This window comes from Zingiber officinale, chromosome 7A (genome assembly GCF_018446385.1).
Source record: "Zingiber officinale cultivar Zhangliang chromosome 7A, Zo_v1.1, whole genome shotgun sequence".
Classification (NCBI taxonomy): domain Eukaryota; kingdom Viridiplantae; phylum Streptophyta; class Magnoliopsida; order Zingiberales; family Zingiberaceae; genus Zingiber; species Zingiber officinale.
In genome coordinates, this window is record NC_055998.1 from 21,066,844 (window position 1) to 21,091,038 (window position 24,195).

Genomic DNA, 24,195 nt, shown 5'->3' on the forward strand with positions numbered 1-24,195 from the left:
TTCGTGTAAAAATTAATTATGTTCAACTCAGATCGTAATCATCCTTCCATGTTTAAATTCCTGAATCCATCACTAAAAATAAATATATAATCATAGAACTAGATGGACATAATTTCATATTAATTTAAATTTTTAAATCCATCAATTAATTTTAACTGAAATTTTTTAACTTCATTTAGTCAAAATCGATTGAGAGATTAAAAAATTTGGAATGATGTGAAATAATTTCAATGAGTTCATCTCATTTTTTTAATTATAGGATGATTTTAAATATTATTTTGATTTAATATAATAAAAGTAGCGATTTTTTTTAATATTAATAGATTATTGTTTAAAAGAAATTAATCAATTCAAAGTAAGGGTCGACAAGGAATAGTAACGGTGAAAATTGATTTGATTATGTGATTTAATAATTTTAAAATTTGATAAAAAGTTAAAATTTTTAATTAAAATATCTATTTCGACTGCCCATGAAAGCTTCGGTTTGTCTCTGTCTCTCCCCAAGATATGTTGCTATCTTTCTTTATTTTGTAATGATCTGTGGCTCGTTCAGTCGTCTTAGATCTGTGGCTCGTTCAGTCGTCTTTATTTTGTAATGATCTGTGGAAGCGAGGGGGCAGCGACGCGACTGGAGATGAACGAAACCCGCAGCATGCATTTGCTCAAGCATCTTCCTCTTGCGCTTGTTTTGCTACTGCTGTTCTGCTTGGATCTCGGCTGCGACGCGCAGAGGCTGCCACCGGAGGAAGGTTCGCCGTGTTTCTCCCTTGCCCTTTCGATCTGAAATGGAAGAGCTTGCGGTTGTATGACAGCATATGCTTTCCTTTTTTACCAGTTGCTTCTTTAGCTATGAATTGCTCAAATTGGAACCGGGACCTCTGAACTGATACAGTGATACCTTCTAATCTTTCTTCTCGTTTTATTATTTACTTCCGGTAAAGGGTTTACCCCATTTTTACTCTTTTTAGTGAATAAAGATGTTTTCTTTGAGATAAGTTTGTCTTCGTGGCCCTTTCCTTTCGAAAAGAGTCTCTTTTGCAAGATTCAGAAGTGTAAACGGAACTACGAACAGAGAGAAATGAACACATAGTTTTTATACTAACGACTTAGGATTATACCAAGCATATACTACCAAAATCGACCATTCTTAATCTAGGCTGTATTCTGAAAGAGAGTCGTTGATCTCATTGGTGGGAGCGGCTGTACTGGCAATGGTCAATTACAAAGTATCCAATTAAAATTCCCTATTGTTAGTCAATGGAAATTCTAACATAGTCAAATTGATGTTTTTCCTTAATACTAACTATTAAATGCTAACTTCAGTGATTGATGTGAAAACTCAATGTCTCCGATTGAACTGTGCATAATCTTTGCCTTCCATTCCACTATAATTTAGACGATTTTTTTTTAAAAAAATAATTTTGACCAATTCAGAAGAGATATACATTCTGAGCAACCTCCATGAAAAAAAATGCACAATACATATTCTTGTGGAGGTTTTGCCTTCCTTGGTACCACAATTTCACAGTTTAACAATGAATGCATCATTTTTTCATAAGTAATTAACTATATACATCCCAAAGGATAATTGTATGTGTAACTAATATACATACAAAAGGAATTGTTTTTCTTGAAGACTGTGTGTTTAATTTTAGTTGCCAAGGCATGCAAGAGAATGTACCAGAGTATGCATTCTTCTGAGTGGTGGTTTCTATGGAATGAAAAGAATTACAAAAATTTGCCATAGTTTCGTCACTAACTCATAAGTAGAATTTGACTTCTAATATGTGCTATATATTTTCGGATACAGTTGCAGCATTGCGTGTGATCGGATCCAAGTTGAAAAAGGAGTGGGACTTTTCTGTGGATCCATGTACTGGAACTAATGGATGGAGGGTTCAGCCCCCAAGTAACATGCCTCATTTTGCTAATAATGTGACATGTGGAAACTGCAATTCAACCTCCAATATTTGCCATGTTACCAGCATGTAGGCTTAGTTAAATAAAAATACATTACAGAGTGATGTTCCTTCTTGATATTTTTCCAATCACTTAAACAGATGCATGCTTGTTTTCTTTTTGAGTGTAGCAAACTTATGAGCCAGGACTTAACTGGCATTCTTCCAGAGGAGTTTGCCAATCTGACCTTCTTAACAGATATGTAAGCCTAAAGTGACATCCTGTTACTAGTGAATCAAAACAAGTTACGAACTGTTGCAGTTACTTCTGGAAATGTGTCTAACTTATCCTATTGTCACTCTTCGAGCAGTGATTTAACGTGGAATTATCTCAATGGAACTATTCCGGCAGCTTGGGCATCTCTTCCTCTTGTCCACCTGTAATTTACATCCTTCCAGTTCATTTTTTTTCTTTTTTGTGTTTCTTCATATAACCTTCTATGTAAATGCTCTATTCGGAAACCATTTTATGAGAAAACTTGTCCGTGCATTACTTCATAGTATTATAATCTTCGATATAAATATTTTATTCAAAAATAATATTGCAAGAAATTATTTTCTTTGAGTATTTATTTTTTAAGTAGAATAAAAATCTTAAAGAAATCATTACCATTTCTTGTCTCTCATTGTCATCTATGAACTCGCTTTTAAGGTTTCCACTAAGAGATAATCTTTTCCCATTTGGTATCTCATCCTACCACCACCATCACTTCCACCACTCTTTCCAGATATTAGCTAGTGCTCCCATTGAAGACCCGTACTTAATTGCATGGTTTTGAGTCTTTTGACTTACCCACTTATTGCTAGGTTATTCCATGAATATCACAGCTTACTAGCTTATTCCCTGAAACACTGCTTAAACCAATTTTCTTTTCACTTTCTCAGTGTCCTTTCTTGTCCTTGTTCACGGCCACCTTTTTTCATCCTTCCTATCTTCTATAGAGAAAGAGAGTAAGTATGCCAGTGGAGAGGAGAGGACGAAAGCTGAAATTTTATTTTAAATACTTTTTTTGGGGACAAAATTAGATTACTAACACTTGTAGGAGAGGATTTCAAATTTTCATAATTAGATTACATATCTTAGCTTATTGGTTGTGTTATGAGTAATATTTTCACGTCAAATGATCTAGATATTTTTTTCTTCAGAAATTTATAGGGTGACAATGATCTGAAGATATGAAATTTGTGATCATTATCTCATTGTGCAGGTCCCTCCTTGGAAATAGGGTTTCTGGTACAATTCCTAAGGAGCTGGGAGGCATGATCACCCTTGAAGAATTGTGACATTCTTGCTTCCATCTAAAATAACTACTATCTGGGTTTTTGTTTCTCATAGAGTTCTTAGTCATCATGGAACTTTATCTCACAAACAGGGTAATTGAAGGTAATCAATTGGAAGGATCCATACCTGCCGAACTTGGAAAACTCACCAATTTACGACGCTTGTAAGTCTTTGTCAATATATGTTAATACACAACCTATGCCATAGAACGTCCTCAAGCTCAACTTTATAATTAAAACTCCCTAGTAAACCTGGGTTTGTTTAAATTATTCAACTCATTTCTTTCCTTATAGACTTGCCAATGGGAACTATCTAACTGGGGAGTTGCCAGATTCGCTTGGGAACCTTCAAAACCTCACATATTTGTATGTCTCACAAAACATTTTCAATATTTGCAAGTTAAGATGGTCTCTTGTGTTTATTACAGCCAATAAATGGCTATTGCATAGTATTATGTGTCTAAATTATGATTGAAAGAAGAAATGGGCACTTAAGCATGTCTAATATTTTGTAGTTTGATTGATGGCAATCCAATATCTGGGAAAATTCCAAGATTCATTGGGAATTGGACACAGCTTGAGAGACTGTATTTATTACTGCTCATTTATTTTCTGATATTCTTATACTTGCAAGTTCATTCAGCCATTGTAATCAAAATTACACTTTGCTACAGAGATATGCAAGGTACATTTATGGAGGGACCTTTTCCTCTCAGTTTTTCAACTTTGATGAATTTGAAGGAGCTGTAAGAGAATTTAATCCACTTCTCTGAAACAAGTTTTGTCTTTTAGTCTTAACTTTTAATCATCTAGCTTTCTTTAATTTGCAGAAGGGTGAGCGACTTGAAAGGAGGAATTGGTACTTTCCCTCCATTGCATAATATGAAAAAAATGCTAAAATTGTGAGTCTCAAATATGGAAAAGGAGCAAAAGTTGATTTTGTTTACATTTGACCCAAACCATTTACCTGCTGGTTACTGCTATGATACAGGGTCTTGAGAAACTTATCGATATCTGGGGAACTTCCTGAATATATTGCAGAAATGAGCACTCTAAATACCTTGTAAGCATGTTAAGAGATTCATTTGATAAGTTTTAGCTTTTTCTTCTTTTGAGGGAAAGCTTGCAAGCTTCTTCTGCAAAGTTGCATTATTAAGATTTATTCACCTAGTCAGATTACAATGGCATTTTTCTTATGTTTTGCAACAGGGATTTAAGCTTTAACAACTTGTCGGGTTCAATTCCAGCAAGTTATGAAGGGCTAACACGGACTCTAAATAAAATGTAAGCAACCAGTCATTGTCTGTATTTGCAGGATGAGTGTATAAAATGCCTCCATTCTCATAGTTATTGTGTGGTTGTATCTTTTTTGTGTAGGTACCTTACAAATAACAAGTTCACTGGAACAATACCCAGTTGGATCTTAACGAGCACTCGCCAATTGTAAGGAACTTGCTTCTGCAATATAATGTTGGATATCAGCAATATTACATTATATATTCATAATCTAGTGGGTTCATGTTACACAGTGATATATCCTACAACTCTTTTACGGGACTACCTGCACCCTCTGTTTGTCAGCAAGGCACAGTGTTAGTAATCCATGATCTGAATAACCTCAAAGTTGGCTTACATTCTGATAACATTTATGCCTTGTCTAATATTGACTTTAATTCTTGTAGTAATCTTGCATCAAGCTATTCATCAACAAATTCTAAAAAGTATGTCTGTTTGTATCCTTTTCTTCTTATTTCTTTACTTGTGGCATGGTTAGTTATTCAGTTATCACTTCAGATTTATAAAAGAGAATTGCACTGATTTCATTCCTTTTGATAGCATAAAATCATGCTTACAGAGAAACTTACCATGTTCTAGTGAAGCTAGAAGTGAGTATCATAAGTTGATAATATATTTTTTGTTTTTTAACTGTCAAGTTCATGAAGATATCCAAGCAGAAGCAATGTTCATTAATTTTTGTGCTTCTCACAGATTACAATTTTTTTATAAACTGCGGTGGTGGTAAGGTGATTATTGATGGCAATGAGTATGAAGATGACACAATAGACTTGGGTGCGTCCAACTATTTTCCTTCTGATAACGGGAAATGGGCTTATAGCTCCACAGGAGATTTTATTGACAATGAGAGACCACATTACATAGTTGCAAATAAAACATCATTAAATATACCAGAGTTGTACATGACTGCTAGGCTTAGTCCACTTTCTCTTAAGTACTATGCTTTTTGCATGTACAAAGGGAAGTATACCATTGGTCTGCATTTTGCGGAGATAGAGTTTACTGATGATGAAACATATAGCAGCAATGGGAGGCGCATGTTTGACGTGTCAATCCAGGTGACTTGTTTAATCATATCTCCAGTTAATTTAGAATCTCTCATCACTAGTTCATACTTCAAATTTTCTCTTTCCAACCATGTCTTCTTACTTTTTCATTGTCAATTTTAAGTGAAGATATAACAATTATGTCAATTCACAGGGTGTAAAAGTTCTGCAAGACTTTGATATAGCCAAGGAAGCTAATGGGACTGGCAGGGAAATAATTAAATACATTACTGTAATAATAGATGGAACTTTGGAAATTCATTTCTATTGGGCTGGGAAAGGCACAAACTCTGTTCCAAATAGAGGTGTATATGGGCCTCTTATATCAGCAATTTCTGTTACGCCAGGTAAGTCTCTGGAGGTTTGTTCTTATTATTCTTCATTGTATGAAAGTCAATGCTCTAATCTTTGTTTCTTTTTAAGATTTCAAGATTCCTACAAATCATAAGAAGCTAACTGTTGGAACTATTCTGGCCATTGTTGCTAGTGCTTGTCTGGTGTTTCTACTGAGTTTGTGCCTTATCCTCTGGTATTTCTGGAGGAGAGATTCCAAGAATGATGGTAAGGAAAAAGATTCTGGAGTACTTTCTTTCTGCTTTCTGTAAATGTTCGTATCTGCCCCAGGAGGGGAAATTACTTGGTCTTTAATCACTACCTATGTCTTGTTTTTGAATGATTCCATCACCCATGTGGTTGGTAGAGATCTAATATGGTTTTTCTTATGAAATGTTGTAGCGTTGTAGTAGATGCAGTTGGAAAATATTTCCTATTTTCTGAAACCATTGACCTTTATTTGACAGTGTAGTTGTAACTTTATCTCTGTGCATTCATATTCCACTTGTAACTATGGTTTCGGTTGAAGTAGATGCTTAGCTGATTTACTATATTAAAGGAAATATTTTAACTTCAAGCTCCTAAGTTATCTATTCAGAACATTGGCATGATACTTGCAGAGCTCAAAGGAATGGAACTGCAAACTTGGCAATTCAGTTTAAAGTGTATCAAAGCTGCCACCAGAAATTTTGATCTGTCAAATAAGATAGGTGAAGGAGGATTTGGTCCAGTTTACAAGGTAAAATATGCATTGGAAAAGTTTTAGCTTTGGCAGCTTCATTATACTACCTTTTTGCTCCATTTCTCAGGGTTTATTACCAGATGGTTTGGCAATTGCTGTCAAGCAACTTTCTTCAAAGTCTAAACAAGGGAATCGTGAATTCCTTAATGAAATAGGTGTTATATCTGCCTTGCATCACCCAAATCTCGTGAAGCTCTATGGATGTTGTACTGAAGGAAACCAGTTATTGCTTATTTACGAGTATATGGAAAATAATAGTCTTGCTAGAGCTCTGCTTGGTTAGTGCTTCTCTGTCCCTATTTCCTACTACAAGAACTTAAAAAGTTACCAGTGTCTTTTATTCTCTTTTTTCCCCTCTTTCTTTCTAGATATGCTATACAAGTTTATGTTAGTTGTCTTATTCTAGGTCCTGAAAAATATAGATTGAAATTGGACTGGAAAATCAGGCAGAAGATTTGCCTAGGAATAGCAAGAGGTTTAGCATATCTTCATGAGGAATCAAGGTTGAAGATTGTTCACCGAGACATCAAGACAACAAATATTTTGCTTGACAAGGATCTCAATGCAAAAATCGCAGATTTTGGCTTGGCAAAACTTGATGAACAAGAAAATACCCACATTAGCACTAGAGTAGCTGGCACTTAGTAAGTATCTCCTTACTGTTTCATAACCATGTCGTAATTCTTTTCCAGTATATAAACAGCTTAATGATTGATTTTGGTGGTCCAACTGTCCTGTTTTCACTATTTGACCGAGAAACAAAGGAGGCATATTGTAAATTTGTACCATCAGCTTCATAATGTCCCTGTATTCTTCTTCTCTCCTTTTACTTTATTTAGAGTAGCAGGCTCTAAGGATGGATACCCCAATCTGAGAAGACTATGCCCCCAAGAGGAGCATTGCTAATTTGGAAATTGATTGTAACTTACATTATTTAAGCTTAAACCTGCAAAGGACTAGGACAATTTGAGGTAATAAAGTCTTTTCAACTTACATAAATTTGATGTGTTGTTGAGTCAAAACCATTTTGTACAATCTGGATCAAGATTTTCTGACTGATGTGAAATCCAAGGCCGTAGGAGTCCATATACTCAGATTTAATCAATGTTTGTGAGAAATATAATGCATTGTCAATAAACAAACAAAACTATAAGATCCTCGACAGTACTGACAAAATGCAGCATGGGCACAACAATTGCAAAAATTTGGGATTACAATGCCTTACATTGACGTTGGTGAGAATCTCTGAATTCAGAGTCTTTGATTGACTTGATCTGATCTTAAAAAGAGTTGTATCCTTCTTAACTCCCCCAAACTGAAGCCATTGCAGGATACTGAAGTTTGTGAAGATGAAGTGACGAATTCTGTTGGATTATGATAAAATAAAGATAGATTAGGATTCAATATTCAACTATCATGACAAGGAGTTGATATTGGAAGAGAAACTAAGCAAATAAATCCTATTTATCAATGTCTGTTTACTATATATTCTAACAAACTACAATACATTATCCAAAATAGAACAAAGGACATACCTTTAGCTGGTATTCTAGATGATACTGCTTGCTTTATTAACTTATAAACAATGAATTTGTTCATGCAGCGGATACATGGCTCCTGAATATGCGATGAGAGGTTACTTGACTGACAAAGCTGATGTTTACAGCTTTGGAGTTGTAACACTGGAAGTTATCAGTGGAAAGAGCAACACAAAGTATAGGCCAGAAGAAGATTGTGTCTATCTTCTTGACTGGGTGAGTATAAGAACTCTTAAGATATGTTGTCTAATTATCTGTAATGACATCTGAAACGTGCTGGTGCAACTTTTAAAATGCATTTCGACCAGTGATTTAATTTGTAAAGCCACTATCATATGATATGCCCACACCTATGGTTCAACTTGTCAAGGCATTAGCATCTGAAACTATTTCTCAACTTTTCTTCTCTGAACTTGTGATACGTAATTCTGCCATCATTAAGCAATTCATAATGACCCAAGACAGTGTATTAGTAGAGCATGTAATAAAGCATGCCGGGTAAGATTGTTTTAGCAATGACATTCTTCCATTCAAAGAAAATGGGTTATCCACTGAAACAAGAAAAATGGATCTTAATTTGTTCACACATTTTGCGGCACAAAGCAACTAGTTTTTTTTCTTCAGCTTTCTTATGCTTATTTTGATTTTGGCAGTGAGAATTTATTATTAGAGAATCAATTGTCTAGAACAGAATACTTTCACTCTGCATTCTGTTGTTAGCACAAATTTTGCTTATGCTCCTATGCATTTATGTTATTGCAGTTCGAGGCAATTCAGTTCATACAATCTTTGAGCTAAGCCACTATATTTAACCAACGAACTAGTCTTTAATATTCGTGTAACCTCTTAAATTGCTTGATCATATGCTCTACTTCTAACCTCCTAACTGTTTCAACATGGCAGTTTTTGGTTCTAATAAACACTAACTGGTAAACTTTTTTATTTATGGAAAATAGGCTTATGTTTGCCATGAGAAGGGAAAGCTGCTTGAACTCGTTGATCCTGCTCTCGGTTCTAATTTCTCCAGGGATGAAGCCTTGCAGATGTTGAAGTTGGCTCTTCTTTGCACCAACATATCTCCCACTCTCAGGCCAAATATGACTTCAGTGGTCAGCATGCTTGAAGGGAAGACCCCCATAGAGCTTCTTACCGTACAGAGGTCAATCTCCGATTGTGCAGATTTAAGGTTCAAGGCCTTTGAGAAGCTAGCCGATACTAACCAAGCAGAAACCAATTCTTCAGACTGGCCATGGCCTGATTCCTCCCTCTCTGAACAGATTGATAAAGGAGAGAGTGCGCTGTCTTCATAGTGAAGAAATTTCCGCACTTATGGGGACAAAGTATGGCCTTTATAATTGTATTTTTGTATGCACACAAACTGTTCTATTAGGATTAAGTTTGCAACTTGAAATTTGAAGTGTGTATTTTCTAAGTTCAGTCTGAAAGTTCTGTTTTTTAGGGTCCAATCTTTAAGTTGTGGATTATGTTGGCATCGCGGAAAAACACCATGGTAATGATGACCTCGTAAAGACCTAGCTTGAGGATGATGTTATATTCGTGTTGTTGCTATATGCGTGATTCAGATATTACCTTTCTCCATTGAGATTTAGTACTTATTCATTTAGTTCAAAATGCTTTTTGTGCTCTCAAGGAAAGGTATTTAGGTGCATTTTCTTTTATATTAGGTGTCTCATTTTATTATATTCGTATAGCAAAACAAATGTATTAGTATTGAAAGACTGTTTGCACCTAATATTGAAGAATTGTAGAACAATTATACACTCTTCATGTCTTTCATGGAAAGCACCATTCTGAGAGTTGCACCGAGTTTTATTTTTAAGTTGTGTTTGGCAACAAAATGAAATGAGATTGAATGATAAGTAAAAAACTAGAAATGCCATAATAAACAAAATGATTGTTTTTTTTAAAACCCAGGTGGTCCAGTTGTTATGACTCAGTTGATCTTAGAGGCGATCGGAATGGTAACATAAAAGTTTTTTTATCGGTCCACATAATAAATCGGAAGTGATATAGTTGTCGAGAATATAGATTATTTAGGAAAGCTCTGAGGTGCAAATTATGCCAGCCAGCTGTCTTGATTATTTTTAGCAAGTTTTCGTTATTCTTAGCAAGTTTTAATTATTTTTAATTGTTTGTCTAAATCAGTGATTATGCTGTAAATTATTGAGCTGTAATTATACTGTAAATTATTATAAATACAATCTCAATAGAAGAGATTATTATTTCCTCAAGTCATCTCTTTCAAGTTGGTATCAGAGTCATCCTTCCCTGTCCAGAAATTTCTTTGTGCCTTAAGCCAAAATCATGTCTGAACACTCCAGCGAATCCAGCACCATTCCTCAGTCCTCCTCGCATTCTGCCCAGATAACCACCATCAAGCTGAATGACGACAACTTCTTACGATGGTCGTAATCAGTGAGAATGTATATTCGGGGCCGAGGAATGATGGACTATTTAACGGGTGAAAAGAAAACTCCATCGGAAAAAGACCTAATGTATGCTACATGGGATGCCGAAAATTCCATGGTAATGACATGACTCGTAAATTCCATGGAAGAGGAGATTAGCGCAAATTATATGTGTTTCTCTACGGCATATGAATTATGCGAAAACATAAATCAGATGTACTCTGATTTGGGAAATCAGCCCCAAATCTTTGAGTTGACTCTCAAACTTGGTGAATTGCGGCAAGGAGAAGAACCGGTCACCAAGTATTTCAACTCCTTGAAGAGGATCTGGCAGGACCTTGATCTCTTTGATGCATATGAGTGGAAGAATGTTGAAGATGGACAGTACCACAAGAAAACAGTGGAAGACAGTCATATCTTCAACATTCTTCCACTCATATGCATCAAAGAGATCAAGGTCCTGCCAGATCCTCTTCAAGGAGTTGAAATACTTGGTGACCGGTTCTTTTCCTTCCACTCATATCTTCAAATTTTTGGCTAGCCTCAATATTGAGTTCAATGAGGTAAGAGGAAGAATCATTGGTAGGAGACCACTACCATCCCTTGGTGAAGTCTTCTCCGAAGTTAGAAGGGAGGAGAGCCGGAGGAATGTTATGCTTAGCAAGAAAGGACCTACAACTATCATTGAAGGTTCTGCCCTTACCTCTACAGGCTCAAACATACGAAGAGGCACTGCCAATCTATGTAAACCAGAAGAAAAGTCAGTTCTGTGGTGCGACTTTTGCAACAAGTCACGTCACACCCGAGAAACCTACTGGAAAATTCATGGCAAACCCGCCAACTTTAAAGGCAAATCAGGGGAGAAAAATGGACGTATCTTTCCCACTGTAAATGAGGTAATGACTACTGTCGACACCATCACAAAAGAGCATCTGGAGCAACTTCTAGCATTGTTAACTTCAAACCCATCATCCAATACTCCTAATGTTTCTGTGGCGCATACAGGTAACGAAATAATTGCCTTTTCGTGTGGTTTCGGAATTTCTGCTCCATGGATAATTGATTCTGGAGCATCTGATCATATGACCAATTCCTTAAAATTGTTAAAATTATACTCACCCTATCCTGGAAATAAAAAGGTTAAGATTGCAGATGGAAGATTTTCACCTATTGCCGGAAAAGGTTCAGTCCAAATTTCTGAGAATATAGATCTTAAGTCTGTTCTCTATGTACCTAAACTTACATGTAATCTTCTTTCAGTCAGTAAATTATCCAAGGACTCTAACCGTCGTGTAGTTTTTTGTGACTCTCATTGTACCTTTCAGGATCGGAGCTCGGGGAAGACGATTGGCAATGCTAAAATGGTGAATGGTCTTTACTACTTTGAGGACATTTTACCTAGTAAGGAAATTGTTCAAGGACATAGTAGTATTAGTTCTCTTTATAGTTATGATTAAATAATGATTTGGCATTGCCATTTGGGCCACCCTAGTTTTTCATATATGAAACATTTATTCCCTGATTTGTTTAAAAATATGAACCCCTTAGATTTTCAATGCGAAAGTTGTATTCTTGCAAAAAGTCCTTATAAAACATATGTCTCTAGATCTTACCTTGAATCAAAACCTTTTTACTTATTCCACAGTGATGTGTGGGGACCCTCAAAGGTAACTACATCATCGGGACAAAAATGGTTTGTAAGCTTTACCGATGGTCATACTCGACTCTATTGGGTATTTTTGATGAGAAACAAAAATGAGGTTGATAAATTTTTAAAGAATTCTACAATTTGATTGAAAACCAATTTCAAACAAAAATAAGCATTTTGAGAACAGATAATGGCACAGAATATTTCAATCAATCTGTAGAATTTTTTTTAAGATAAAAAGGCATCTTACATCAATCAACCTATCCTGATACTCCAGAACAAAATGGAGTCTCTGAAAAAAAAAAAATAGGCACCTACTTGAAGTTGTTAGGGCCATAATGTTTTACATGAATATTCCAAAGTACTTGTGGGGAGATGCAATTCTAACAGCAACTTATTTGATTAATAGGATGCCTACTAGAGTTTTAAAATACATCACTCCGTTGCAATGTCTGAAAAAGTACTTCCCTGAATCTCGCATCAATTCTGATTTACCCCTTAAAGTATTTGGTTGCACCGCTTATATACACATACCTAAGAGATCATGATCAAAATTAGATCCTAGGGCAGAAAAATGTGTTTTTATAAGCTATGCTGCAAATCGCAAAGGCTACAAATTCTTTAATCCTCTAAAAAAATGGTTCTTTGTAACAATGGATGTCACTTTCATGGAAACCATACCATATTTTACCAAAAATTTGATTCAGGGGGAGAATCTAAGGGAACCAAATTTTTGGGAGATAACTAGAACTCTTCTAAATTTGGTTATTGACCAGCCTCCAAAATCTCAAAATGAAAATAATGGGGAGTCCGAACCCATAATTGTCAACCATGAAATTGATCTATCAGAAAAGGAAATACTTCGAATGGAAAAAAAATTGAAATATTCTTGAACCTTTGGTTTATTCTAGGAGAAATGTCCTTGGAAGAAGTAGAGATAAATTAACCATTCCAGCACAAGTCTCATTGGAAGCCCCGGGCGAAGGAACTGTAATGACCATCCTTCTTACTACTACTACTACTCTCTAAAGGTAACCGTTACTGAACTATTAACTCTACTTAACCGGTATGATCGAAACCACGAGGAGTCCTTACCGAAAAATTTCGACAAAATCTCCCCTGTACCAGTGACCAAATTCATCAATACATGCAAATAATACACAGCCACAGACGGCTGTAACATATATCAAACACCCACGCAGTTTAACAAGTGACAAAAACTATAATATCTACCTATTACATAGAAACTCATCATAGCATGCAAACTAAAACACAAATAATTCAATAGGAACATAGAATATAAAATACAGTCTCAATGACATCAACTATAAAGTACAACTCAATTACTTCTTATCCACTAAACACGAAAACGCCAAAACTTCTCAGTTCTCTCCCACAGTCCTGGCATCATACACCAACCGCACCACCTTGTCGCCTCCTTTGCTATATCCTTTCCTTTCCTTTATCTGCAATAAGAGGAAATGCAATCTATAAGCAAATTTACTTAGTAAGCGCTATCTAACTCACAAAAACACAAATATGCATGTATATAGAAAGAACTAGAAACTATATGCTCTAAAAGAAAGTAAAGCATAAACATAACTGCTCATGTCAAACTAATAGCAAAGAAAAGCTAAGGAATCTACTCATGTAATTCTAATAGCTAATCATGCTACACAAGGATAAAATTGCATGTTGGAAGATAAAGCTAATCATGCTAAATAACTAATCAGGAAACAAACAAAACTAACATTGCATGCTTCGAATTAAAAGAAGCTAAACTTGCTAACTCTAAACATTAGTGAAGCTTGTTTCATTTGTTTCAAAACTTATACTTTATTACTTTAAAATAATAATCAACTTCACTTGGGCCCGACATTGTACCAATTTGTGCGCATCCTTAATATGAGTCGAGGTAGCTAATCCCGAAACTACTAAGATACTTCTAGGCGATCTTGTGCCTAGGGGCGATCTAGGAGCCCACCCAATGGACCTTGTGTCCGGCACATGCCCTTAAAAATTAAAATACTTATTTTCTTTTTAACTATAACTTCCTTATACTTGTTATTCTTTAATTCTCTTATAACAAAATGCCTTGGCATTTATTCAAACACTTAGTGTGCTTTTAATCCTAAACTTCTGGAATTTAGGATCAATTTAAGACCTTGGTCTTTTCTTACTTATAATCACTCATAACCCCTAAAAGAGTTTAATAGAACCCTACATGCATGAAAATTCTAGAGTTTCACAGAATAAACACAATTATCAATACTTGCTGTGAAAGTAAAGAGGAAATACAGTCTTTTTAAACATGCTGTACAAGAAGTCCATTATCACTACGTAAGCATGCTATAAATGTAAAAACAATTCCATCTACAATAGGAAACTATCTAAAGTAAGCATGCTGCAGCCACCATTAGACCATAGGACTGTTCGGATTTCATAAAATTATAAAATTCCTTAAGCAAAAACTGCAATGTTATACTTATCAAAAATCTGCATACATTACTTGTAAAAATCTACACTTAATAGGTCTACACTTCTAAGCTGTGTCCAACAAGGCAAAGCATGAGGAAAAGATGCTGCTACTATCAGAAATTTCTACGTAAAGATAACAATATATTAGAACATACACTTAACGAACCTACACATTCTAAATTACTTCCAGCAAATCAAAGCATAAGGATGAGGTAATTACTGCTGCTATCAAAACTGCACTATGAGCTTAACCAAACCTAGATGCTTAAGGGAAATCTAAAATTCTGCATTTGCTTCATCTGTTGTGCACGCCTACTGCCACACGAGGAAAAACTAAATGTCTAATGCAAAACAAATCTGAAATGCTTAATACTTAGCTGTACATGTCTAATTAATTGCTAAAGATAAAAGACAAACATTAATTCTACATTCTCATCTTAAAGGTTATTCCTGTCCAATGTCTAGCAAGAAAATTCTACTTGAATTGCTTAAGGAAGGAGAAATGTCCTATTTGTGTTTGACAAGGAAGACAAGAAAGTATCAGAAACTGAAATGTAAAGAAAAATAATTAGATATTCAAGCAATTCTAAGTTTCTGCACTGCTACTAAAAAAAACTGCACTACTACAATTACCAAAGAACTAAACCTAACTGTAAGCTCCAAATGGCCCGGTTCATGCCTGCAGAAATGCAAACCGGATTGGGAGAACCCCTAGCTCCAAAACTGCACGAGAGGGTCATGGTTGAGTGAAGATCGGCCGGAAAAACCTTCGCCGGCCGCCTGAGGGAGGGAAAACCCTAGCTCCTTCGTGTTTCCACCCGAGAGAAGAACGACGTCGCGTGTGAGGAGAAGAAAAACCCGATCGGGAGAAAATAAAACCTATTCCTCACTTAACTTTCCTTTTGTACCAAAGTTTATTTTCGGTTTCTAAAATATCGCTTAACTACTATTGGTTTCGATTTTCTTCAAGAAAACAATTGCTTGCTCACTTGGTCAGCCTGGACAAGTAAAGGCCTGGCTGAGTCGGAGATCGCCGGGTCGAGCTTTGACTCGGCCATTTTTCTGCAACTTTTATTTCGATCTATTTTAAACAATCCTAACTACTGCTTATATATATTTCATTCCATATATTTTCACAAAAAGGGTCGCAGACTAGTTGGCTGGCTGGTTTCGGTTAAGGTTCGGTTCTGGTCCGAGGTCCATGGTTTGAATCTCGGCTTTGACAATTTTTTTTTTGTCAAAACTTCTTTCATTTAGTAAAAATATCAAACGACCTCCAAAAATTACATAAAAATACTCTAAAAATTTCTAAAAATCTCTAGAATATTTTAAAAGTACTTCCAAATATTTTTAAGAACATTTAGAATTTGAAATAGAGAAAGTTGGGTTGTTACAATTTCCCATACCTTATAAAAAGTTCGTCCTCGAACTTAGAACAACTCTGGATATTTCTGTCTCATACTGTCCTCACGCTCCCAAGTGACTTTCTCGTGCTTCTGATTCTGCTAGATGACATTCACTAGTGGCACTTCTTTGTTTCTTAGTCTCTTGACTTCTCTGTCCACTATCTGTGTAGGTATGCTCTCGTAGCTAAGATCCTCTTGGATCTGCACTGATTGAGGCTGAATCACTTGGTTAGGGTCGTGGAGACACTTCTTTAGCATGGAGACATGAAATACGTTATGTATCGCTGACATGTCATGTGGTAAGTCTAGCTTGTAAACTACTTTCCCAATCCTTTTTGTGATCAGGTATCCTACATAACGAGGACTTAATTTGCCCTTCTTGCCAAATCTCATCACTCCCTTCATAGGAGCAACCTTGAGAAAGACTGAATCCCCTACTTGGAATTCAAGTGGCCTTCGGCGTATGTCAGCATAACTCTTCTGTCTACTCTGGGCAGTCTCAATTCTCTGTCTGATCTTCTGAATAACCTGAGTAGTCTCATCTATCAGCTCTGTCTGAATGCCTAGTTCCACTTCCATTTCTTTTCTTTCACTTGCTTCTTGCCAGCAAATGGGTGATCTGCACTTCCTACCATACAACGCCTCATAAGGTGCCATCTTGATGGTGGCCTGATAGCTATTGTTGTAGGCAAACTCAGCTAAACATAGATACTTGCACCAACTTCCCTTGAAATCTAGTGCACAAGCTCTGAGTATATCTTCTAAAATCTAATTTACTCGCTCATCTGTTCATCAGTCTGAGGATGGAAGGTTGTGCTGAACTTGAGTTTGGTGCCTAGTGCATTCTGAACACACTCCCAAAAGTCTGAGGTGAAGCGTCCATCTCTATCAGAAACAATAGATTTAGGAACTCCGTGAAGTCTGATCACCTCCTTAACATATAACTGTGCCAACTGCTCTATAGAGTGGGACACCTTGATGGTTAGAAAATGAGCAGACTTGGTTAATCTGTCTACTATCACCCATATCGCATCATATCCATTTGTGGTTCTTGGGAGACCTGTTATGAAGTCCATGGATATGTCTTCCCACTTCCACTCTGGTATTGGAAGAGGCTGTAGAACTCCTCCTGGTCTCTGGTGCTCTGCTTTGACTCTCTGACATGTCAGACAGGTACTGACATATTTAGCTACATCTCTTTTGAGTCCAGACCACTAGAACCTCTGTTTCACGTCTTGGTACATCTTGGTAGAACTAGGATGCATGGAGTAAGGTGTACTATGAGCTTCCTCTAAAATTTTCTTTCTCAGCTCTTCATCATTGGGGACACAAAGGCGGCTCCCCTGATAAAGAATTTCACTGTCTAATACTCGAAACTCTGAATTTTCTTCTTTCTGTATCTCTTGCTTGATCCTCTGGATATCTGGGTCTTCACTTTACTTTCTCTGTATATCCTCAAGCAGGGTTGACTCTAAAGTCAATGCAGAGAGTTGCCCGTAAATAATTTCCATTCCAAAGTCTGACAACTCCTTCTGCAGTGGTAGGGCTAATGATGACAAAGACATCAGGGATGCACTGGATTTTCTACTTAATACATCTGCCACTTTATTAGCTTTGCCTGGGTGGTAGAGGATTTTACAGTCATAGTCTTTGACCAACTCTAGCCACCTACGCTGTCTCATATTTAAGTCATTCTGAGTGAAGAAGTACTTAAGACTCTGATGGTCTATGAAGATTCTGCACTGAACGCCATACAAATAATGTCGCCAGAGTTTTAGTGCAAAGACCACAGCTGTCAGCTCAAGATCATGAGTGGGGTAGTTCTTTTCATAATCTTTGAGTTGTCTGGAAGCATAAGCTATAACTTTTCCTTCTTGCATGAGTACAACTCCTAGGCCCATCTAGAAGCATCACTGTAGATGTCAAAACTCTTGTCACTTTCTGGAACTGTCAGAATAGGAGCACTGGTCAGTCTCTTCTTGAGCTCTTGGAAACTCTGCTCACATTTGTCTGACCATTCAAACTTCTTGTTCTTCCTGGTTAAGGCCGTTAGTGGAGAAGCTATCCTGGAAAAGTCCTCCACGAATTTCCTATAGTACCCAGCTAAACCAAGGAAGCTTCTGATCTCCTTGGCGTTCTTGGGTCTGCTCCAGTTGTTGACCGCTTCTATTTTGGCTGGATCTACTTGGATGCCTTCTCTAGAAATAATGTGGCCTAAAAACGCCACCTGCTCTAACCAGAACTCGCACTTTGAGAACTTAGCATAAAGTTTCTTTTGCTGAAGAGTCTGCAGTACTATCCTCAAGTGTGTGTCATGCTCCTCTGAGGTTCTGGAATAGACTAGGATGTCATCTATGAACACAATGACAAACTTGTCAAGGTATTCTCTGAACACTCTGTTCATCAAGTACATGAAGACTGCAGGTGCATTAGTCACACCAAAAGGCATGACTACGAACTCATAGTGTCCATATCTGGTCCTGAAAGCTGTTCTGGGTATATCACTTTCCTTCACTTTTAACTGATGGTATCCAGAGCGCAGGTCTATCTTGGAGAACACTGTTGCCCCTCTCAACTGATCAAATAAGTCGTCGATTCTGTGCAGTGGATACTTATTCTTGATGGTCACCTGATTCAGAGCCCTATAATCTATGCGCATCCGCATAGATCTGTCCTTCTTCTTGACAAACAACACAGGAGCTCCCCATGGAGAATGACTAGGGCGGATGAAGCCTTTGTCAAGCAACTCCTGAAGTTGATCTTGTAACTCTTTCAGCTCTGCTGGAGACATGCGATACGGAGCTTTTGAAATTGGACCGGTACCAGGAACGAGTTCAATCTCAAACTCTACTTCTCTGTTGGGAGATAGTCCAGGTAGCTCTTCTAGAAATACCTCTAGATACTCGCAGACTACCCGAACATCTTCCTGCTTGGGTCTTTCTTGTTCTTCTGTATTCACAATGTACGCAAGAAAATCAGTACATCCTTTAGCTAACATCTGATGAGCTGTTAGGGAGGAGAGGAATTTCTGGGTCTTCCTCTTTGGTACTCCCGTGAACTCAAAGGATGGTTCACCTTCTGAATCCTATAAACTCTTCATAATGATTATTGGTGATCCGTTGGCGGAATAATTCTTCGTGAAACTCTTTCTCGGAGTCAGTCTAGCTCATCTGATTGACTACTCTCTTGCTCTTAACTCTCTCTCTCCCACCACATACGAGCATTTCCTGATAGGCAGAAAGAGGCACACATGACCTTCTCGACTTCTGGCCAGTCAAGAAGCTCCATGGTGCACTCTAGTGTCTTGAACCAAGCCTGAGCATCCCAGGGCTCAGTCGTACTTGAGAAACTTTCTGGCTTCAACTTCAGCCACCGTATCAGGTATGCTTCTTGTCTTCTAGGTGTTGTGACGACTTCCAGGGCAGCTGGTGGAACTTCAGTCACCACTGGAGTATCCACATTGATGGTTGGAGGAGTGGGAGGAACTGGCTGCTAATTGGCCATCAAATTGGCAATCACTTGTTGCTGCTCTACTACTTGTCTCTAGAGTTGGGCAACAACTTCAGAGAGATTGGGCTCAGTTGATCTAAGCACTTCATTCTCCTGATCTTGGTTCTCAGTATGAACAGTACGAGGACGTCCTTTTCTTGTCATCTAATTATGCAAAGAAAAAGACTTGGCATATTCTCTATCCTTTCTAAACAAACTTAGGTATATGGATAAAAGAGAACCAAAACTTCTATCTTACTAAAGCGCATATAAGCAAATACTCTATACTGTAAATAATAAAGAAAGCATAAAAGGAAAAACTTAAATACATTCTTACTTGAAGACGGCAAAGCTGGTGCTGATGTGTGATGCTGGAGAATGGGAACTGCTCTGATACCAACTGTAACGATCACCCTTCTTACTACTACTACTACTCTCCAAAGGTGACCGTTACCAAACTACTAACTCTACTTAACCGGTATGATCGAAACCACGAGGAGTCCTTACCGAAAAATTTCGGCAAAATCTCCCCTGTACCAGTGACCAAATTCATCAATACATGCAAATAATACACAGCCACAGGCGGCTGTAACATATATCAAACACCCACGCAGTTTAACAAGTGACAAAAACTATAATATCTACCTATTACATAGAAACTCATCACAGCATGCAAACTAAAACACAAATAACTCAATAGGAACATAAAATATAAAACACAGTCTCAATGACATCAACTATAAAGTACAACTCAATTACTTCTTATCCACTAAACACGAAAACGCCAAAACTTCCCAGTTCTCTCCCACAGTCCTGGCATCACACACCATCCGCACCACCCTGTCGCCTCCCTTGCTATATCCTTTCCTTTCTTTTATCTGCAATAAGAGGAAATGCAATCTATAAGCAAAATTTACTTAGTAAGCGCTATCTAACTCACAAAAACACGAATATGCATGTATACAGAAAGAACTAGAAACTATATGCTCTAAAAGAAAGTAAAGCATAAACATAACTGCTCATGTCAAATTAATAGCAAAGAAAAGCTAAGGAATCTACTCATGTAATTCTAATAGCTAATCATGCTACCCAAGGATAAAACTGCATGCTGGAAGATAAAGCTAATCATGCTAAATAACTAATTAGGAAACAAACAAAACTAACACTGAATGCTTCGAATTAAAAGAAGCTAAACTTGCTAACTCTAAACATTAGTGAAGCTTGTTTCATTTGTTTCAAAACTTATAATTTATTACTTTAAAATAATAATCAACTTCTCTTGGGCCCGACATTGTACCAATTTGCGTGTATCCTTAATATGAGTCGAGGTAGCTAATCCCGAAACTACTAAGGTACTTCTAAGCGATCTTGTGCCTAGGGGCGATCTAGGAGTCCACCCAATGGACCTTGTGTCCGGTACATGCCCTTAAAAAGTAAAATACTTATTTTCTTTTTAACTATAACTTCCTTATACTTGTTATTCTTTAATTCTCTTATAACAAAATGTCTTGGCATTTATTCAAACACTTAGTGTGCTTTTAATCCTAAACTTCTGGAATTTAGGATCAATTTAAGACCTTGATCTTTTCTTACTTATAATCACTCATAACCCCTAAAAGAGTTTAATAGAACCCTACATGCATGAAAATTCTAGAGTTTCACAGAATAAACACAATTATCAATACTTGCTATGAAAGTAAAGAGGAAATACAGTCTTTTTAAACATGATGTACAAGAAGTCCATTATCACTACGTAAGCATGCTATGAATGTAAAAACAATTCCATCTACAATAGGAAACTATCTAAAGTAAGCATGATGCAGCCACCATTAGACCATAAGACTGTTCGGGTTTCATAAAATTATAAAATTCCTTAAGCAAAAACTGCAATGTTATACTTATAAAAAATCTGCATACATTACTTGTAAAAATCTGCACTTAATAGGTCTACACTTCTAAGCTGTGTCCAACAAGGCAAAGCATGAGGAAAAGATGCTGCTACTATCAGAAATTTCTACGTAAAGATAACATACACTTAACGAGCCTACACATTCTAAATTACTTCCAGCAAATCAAAGCATAAGGATGAGGTAATTACTACTGCTATCAAAACTGCACTTTGAGCTTAACCAAACCTAGATGCTTAAGGGAAATCTAAAATTCTGCATTTGCTTCATCTGTTGTGCACGCCTACTGCCACATGAGGAAAAACTAAATGTCTAATGCAAAGCAAATATGAAATGCTTAATACTTAGCTGTACATGTCTAATTAATTGCTAAAGATAAAAGACAAACATTAATTCTACATTCTCATCTTAAAGGCCATTCCTGTCCAATGTCTAGCAAGAAAATTCTACTTGAATTGCTTAAGGAAGGAGAAATGTCCTATTTGTGTTTGACAAGGAAGACAAGAAAGTATCAGAAACTAAAATGTAAAGAAAAATAATTAGATATTCAAGCAATTCTAAGTTTCTGCACTGCTACTAAAAAAAACTGCACTACTACAATTACCAAAGACTAAACCTAACTGTAAGCTCCAAATGGCCCGGTTCATGCCTGCAGAAATGCAAAAGGAATGTGGTTGTTCTAAGCTCCAAATGGAGCTGTTCGTGCCCATCCGATAGTAAAGACAAGCCAAACAGCAGCTCCAAATCAAATGATAAGGATGCATGCATTAAGGTAACTGAACCCAACCCTTTAATCCAATCTAACAAGGTAACAACATGAAGAGAACTACAAGCTAACCAACAAGTCTATGCTTTCCCATGTTCAGCTAAATAGCCAAATTGCACAGCAACCCTAAAGAAGCTACTCGTGCCCCTTTTCTTTGCATAAGCTTAAGTTAAACTCGCTGTAAATTTTATAGCAAGACCTATGTACACAATTTCACAGTTTAAACCTTTGTAAGGCAACCAAAATCTCTAAACATACTTCAACAGATTTGCAAGAAAAAAAAATGAAATCTTGAATCTATTCTAATAATCCCTAATATCACAATTCTCTACAACCAAATCCAAAAGCCAAAAGTAACAACTCCTCCTGTTCTATGGCACGGCAGGAAACCAAAAGAAATCGTTTCCTTAATGAAACTTACGGCAACAAGCCCTAATCCAAAATCTTCATAGAAAAATTCGAAAACAAAAGGAATCCAGAACTATCCTACTGCAGGTGAGTAGCGACTTACATTGATTTCTTGGACTTACAACCGAGAAGAAGGGCTTCTAGGGTTCAGAGAGGTGAAGGTCTCGGCGTCTCCTTCGGGTCCGCGTGCTCTCCACGACGAGAGGGTCATGGTTGAGTGAAGATCGGCCGGAAAAACCTTCGCCGGCCACCTGAGGGAGGGAAAACCCTAGCTCCTTCGTGTTTCCGCCCGAGAGAAGAACGACGTTGCGTGTGAGGAGAAGAAAAACCCGATCGGGAGAAAATAATACCTATTCCTCACTTAACTTTCCTTTTGTACCAAAGTTTATTTTCGATTTCTAAAATATCGCTTAACTACTATTGGTTTCAGTTTTCTTCAAGAAAACAATCGCTTGCTCACTTGGTCAGCCTGGACAAGTAAAGGCCTGGCTGAGTCGGAGATCGTCGGGTCGAGCTTCGGCTCGTCCATTTTTTTGCAACTTTTATTTTGATGTATTTTAAACATTCCTAACTACTGCTTATATATATTTCATTCCATATGTTTTTCCCAAAAAGGGTCGCAGACTAGTTGGCTGGCTGGTTTCGGTTAAGGTTCGGTTCAGGTCCGAGGTCCAAGGTTCGAATCTTGGCTTTGACAATTTTTTTTTTTTGTCAAAACTTCTTTCATTTAGTAAAAATATCAAACGACCTCCAAAAATTACATAAAAATACTCTAAAAATTTCTAAAAATCTCTAGAATATTTTAAAAGTACTTCCAAATATTTTTAAGGACATTTAGAACTCGAAATAGAGAAAGTTGAGTTGTTACAGGAACTCTGAATACTTCAGGTACATCTTTTTTCCCCTAACTCACATGAAAACTCCACTTTACCTATAATTCTTGAGTCTACTAGTCCAACTTCAATTGTTCCGCAAGAAAATGACCTTGACAACCTTGACCTTCCCATTGCTTTTCGAAAAGGTACCCGAACCTGTACTAAACATCCCATTGCCAAATACATAACCCATGACCATTTATCTGAAACATATAAGGCATTTACTATTAATATTTCAAAACTTGTTGTACCTAGAAACATTCAGGAAGCACTGGAGGACAAGGATTCGAGATTAGCAGTATTTGAAGAAATGAATGCCTTAAAGAAAAATGGTACTTGGGAAATTGTTGAAGCATCTAAGGATCAAAAGATAGTAGGGTGCAGATGGCTCTTCACTATAAAGAGTAAACCAGATGGGAGTGTAGAGAGATATAAGGCAAGGCTTGTAGCAAAGGGCTTTATGCACACATATAGAATAGATTACCAGGAAACATTTGCTCCTGTCACGAAAATTAACTCAATTCGAGTTCTTCTGTCACTTGCAGTCAATCTCAAATGGCCCTTATATCAGCTGGATGTTAAAAATACCTTCTTA

The 24,195-nt window shown here is 36.9% G+C and overlaps 1 protein-coding gene and 1 long non-coding RNA gene across 3 annotated transcripts; one reads left to right on the plus strand and one right to left on the minus strand.

Annotated features, from left to right (window-relative positions):
* The first annotated feature begins 491 nt into the window (after nucleotides 1-491).
* LOC122001127 (probable LRR receptor-like serine/threonine-protein kinase At1g53440) lies at nucleotides 492-9,681 on the plus strand. 2 transcript variants are annotated; one of them, XM_042555714.1, is made up of 24 exons: nucleotides 492-749; nucleotides 1,811-1,988; nucleotides 2,090-2,161; nucleotides 2,270-2,338; nucleotides 3,167-3,238; nucleotides 3,332-3,403; nucleotides 3,534-3,605; nucleotides 3,755-3,826; nucleotides 3,914-3,985; nucleotides 4,070-4,141; nucleotides 4,231-4,302; nucleotides 4,449-4,523; nucleotides 4,617-4,682; nucleotides 4,769-4,831; nucleotides 4,922-4,960; nucleotides 5,076-5,125; nucleotides 5,229-5,593; nucleotides 5,736-5,928; nucleotides 6,005-6,142; nucleotides 6,535-6,653; nucleotides 6,724-6,934; nucleotides 7,063-7,300; nucleotides 8,260-8,410; nucleotides 9,151-9,681. In XM_042555714.1, the coding sequence occupies exons 1-24, from the start codon at nucleotides 596-598 to the stop codon at nucleotides 9,502-9,504; spliced, it is 3,039 nt and encodes a 1,012-aa protein (XP_042411648.1). In that variant the 5' UTR covers nucleotides 492-595; the 3' UTR covers nucleotides 9,505-9,681. The 2 variants fall into 2 exon arrangements, with proteins under 2 accessions (XP_042411648.1, XP_042411649.1); XM_042555715.1 differs by lacking the exons at nucleotides 1,811-1,988; nucleotides 2,090-2,161; nucleotides 2,270-2,338 and having other exon boundaries at nucleotides 493-749.
* Nucleotides 9,682-13,473: 3,792 nt separating this feature from the next.
* On the minus strand, nucleotides 13,474-23,078 carry LOC122001131. Its single transcript, XR_006117281.1, has 2 exons — nucleotides 22,829-23,078; nucleotides 13,474-13,737 (listed from the first exon to the last, which is right to left on the minus strand). It is a non-coding gene; the product is annotated as an uncharacterized LOC122001131 (long non-coding RNA).
* Between the last annotated feature and the right edge of the window lie 1,117 nt (nucleotides 23,079-24,195).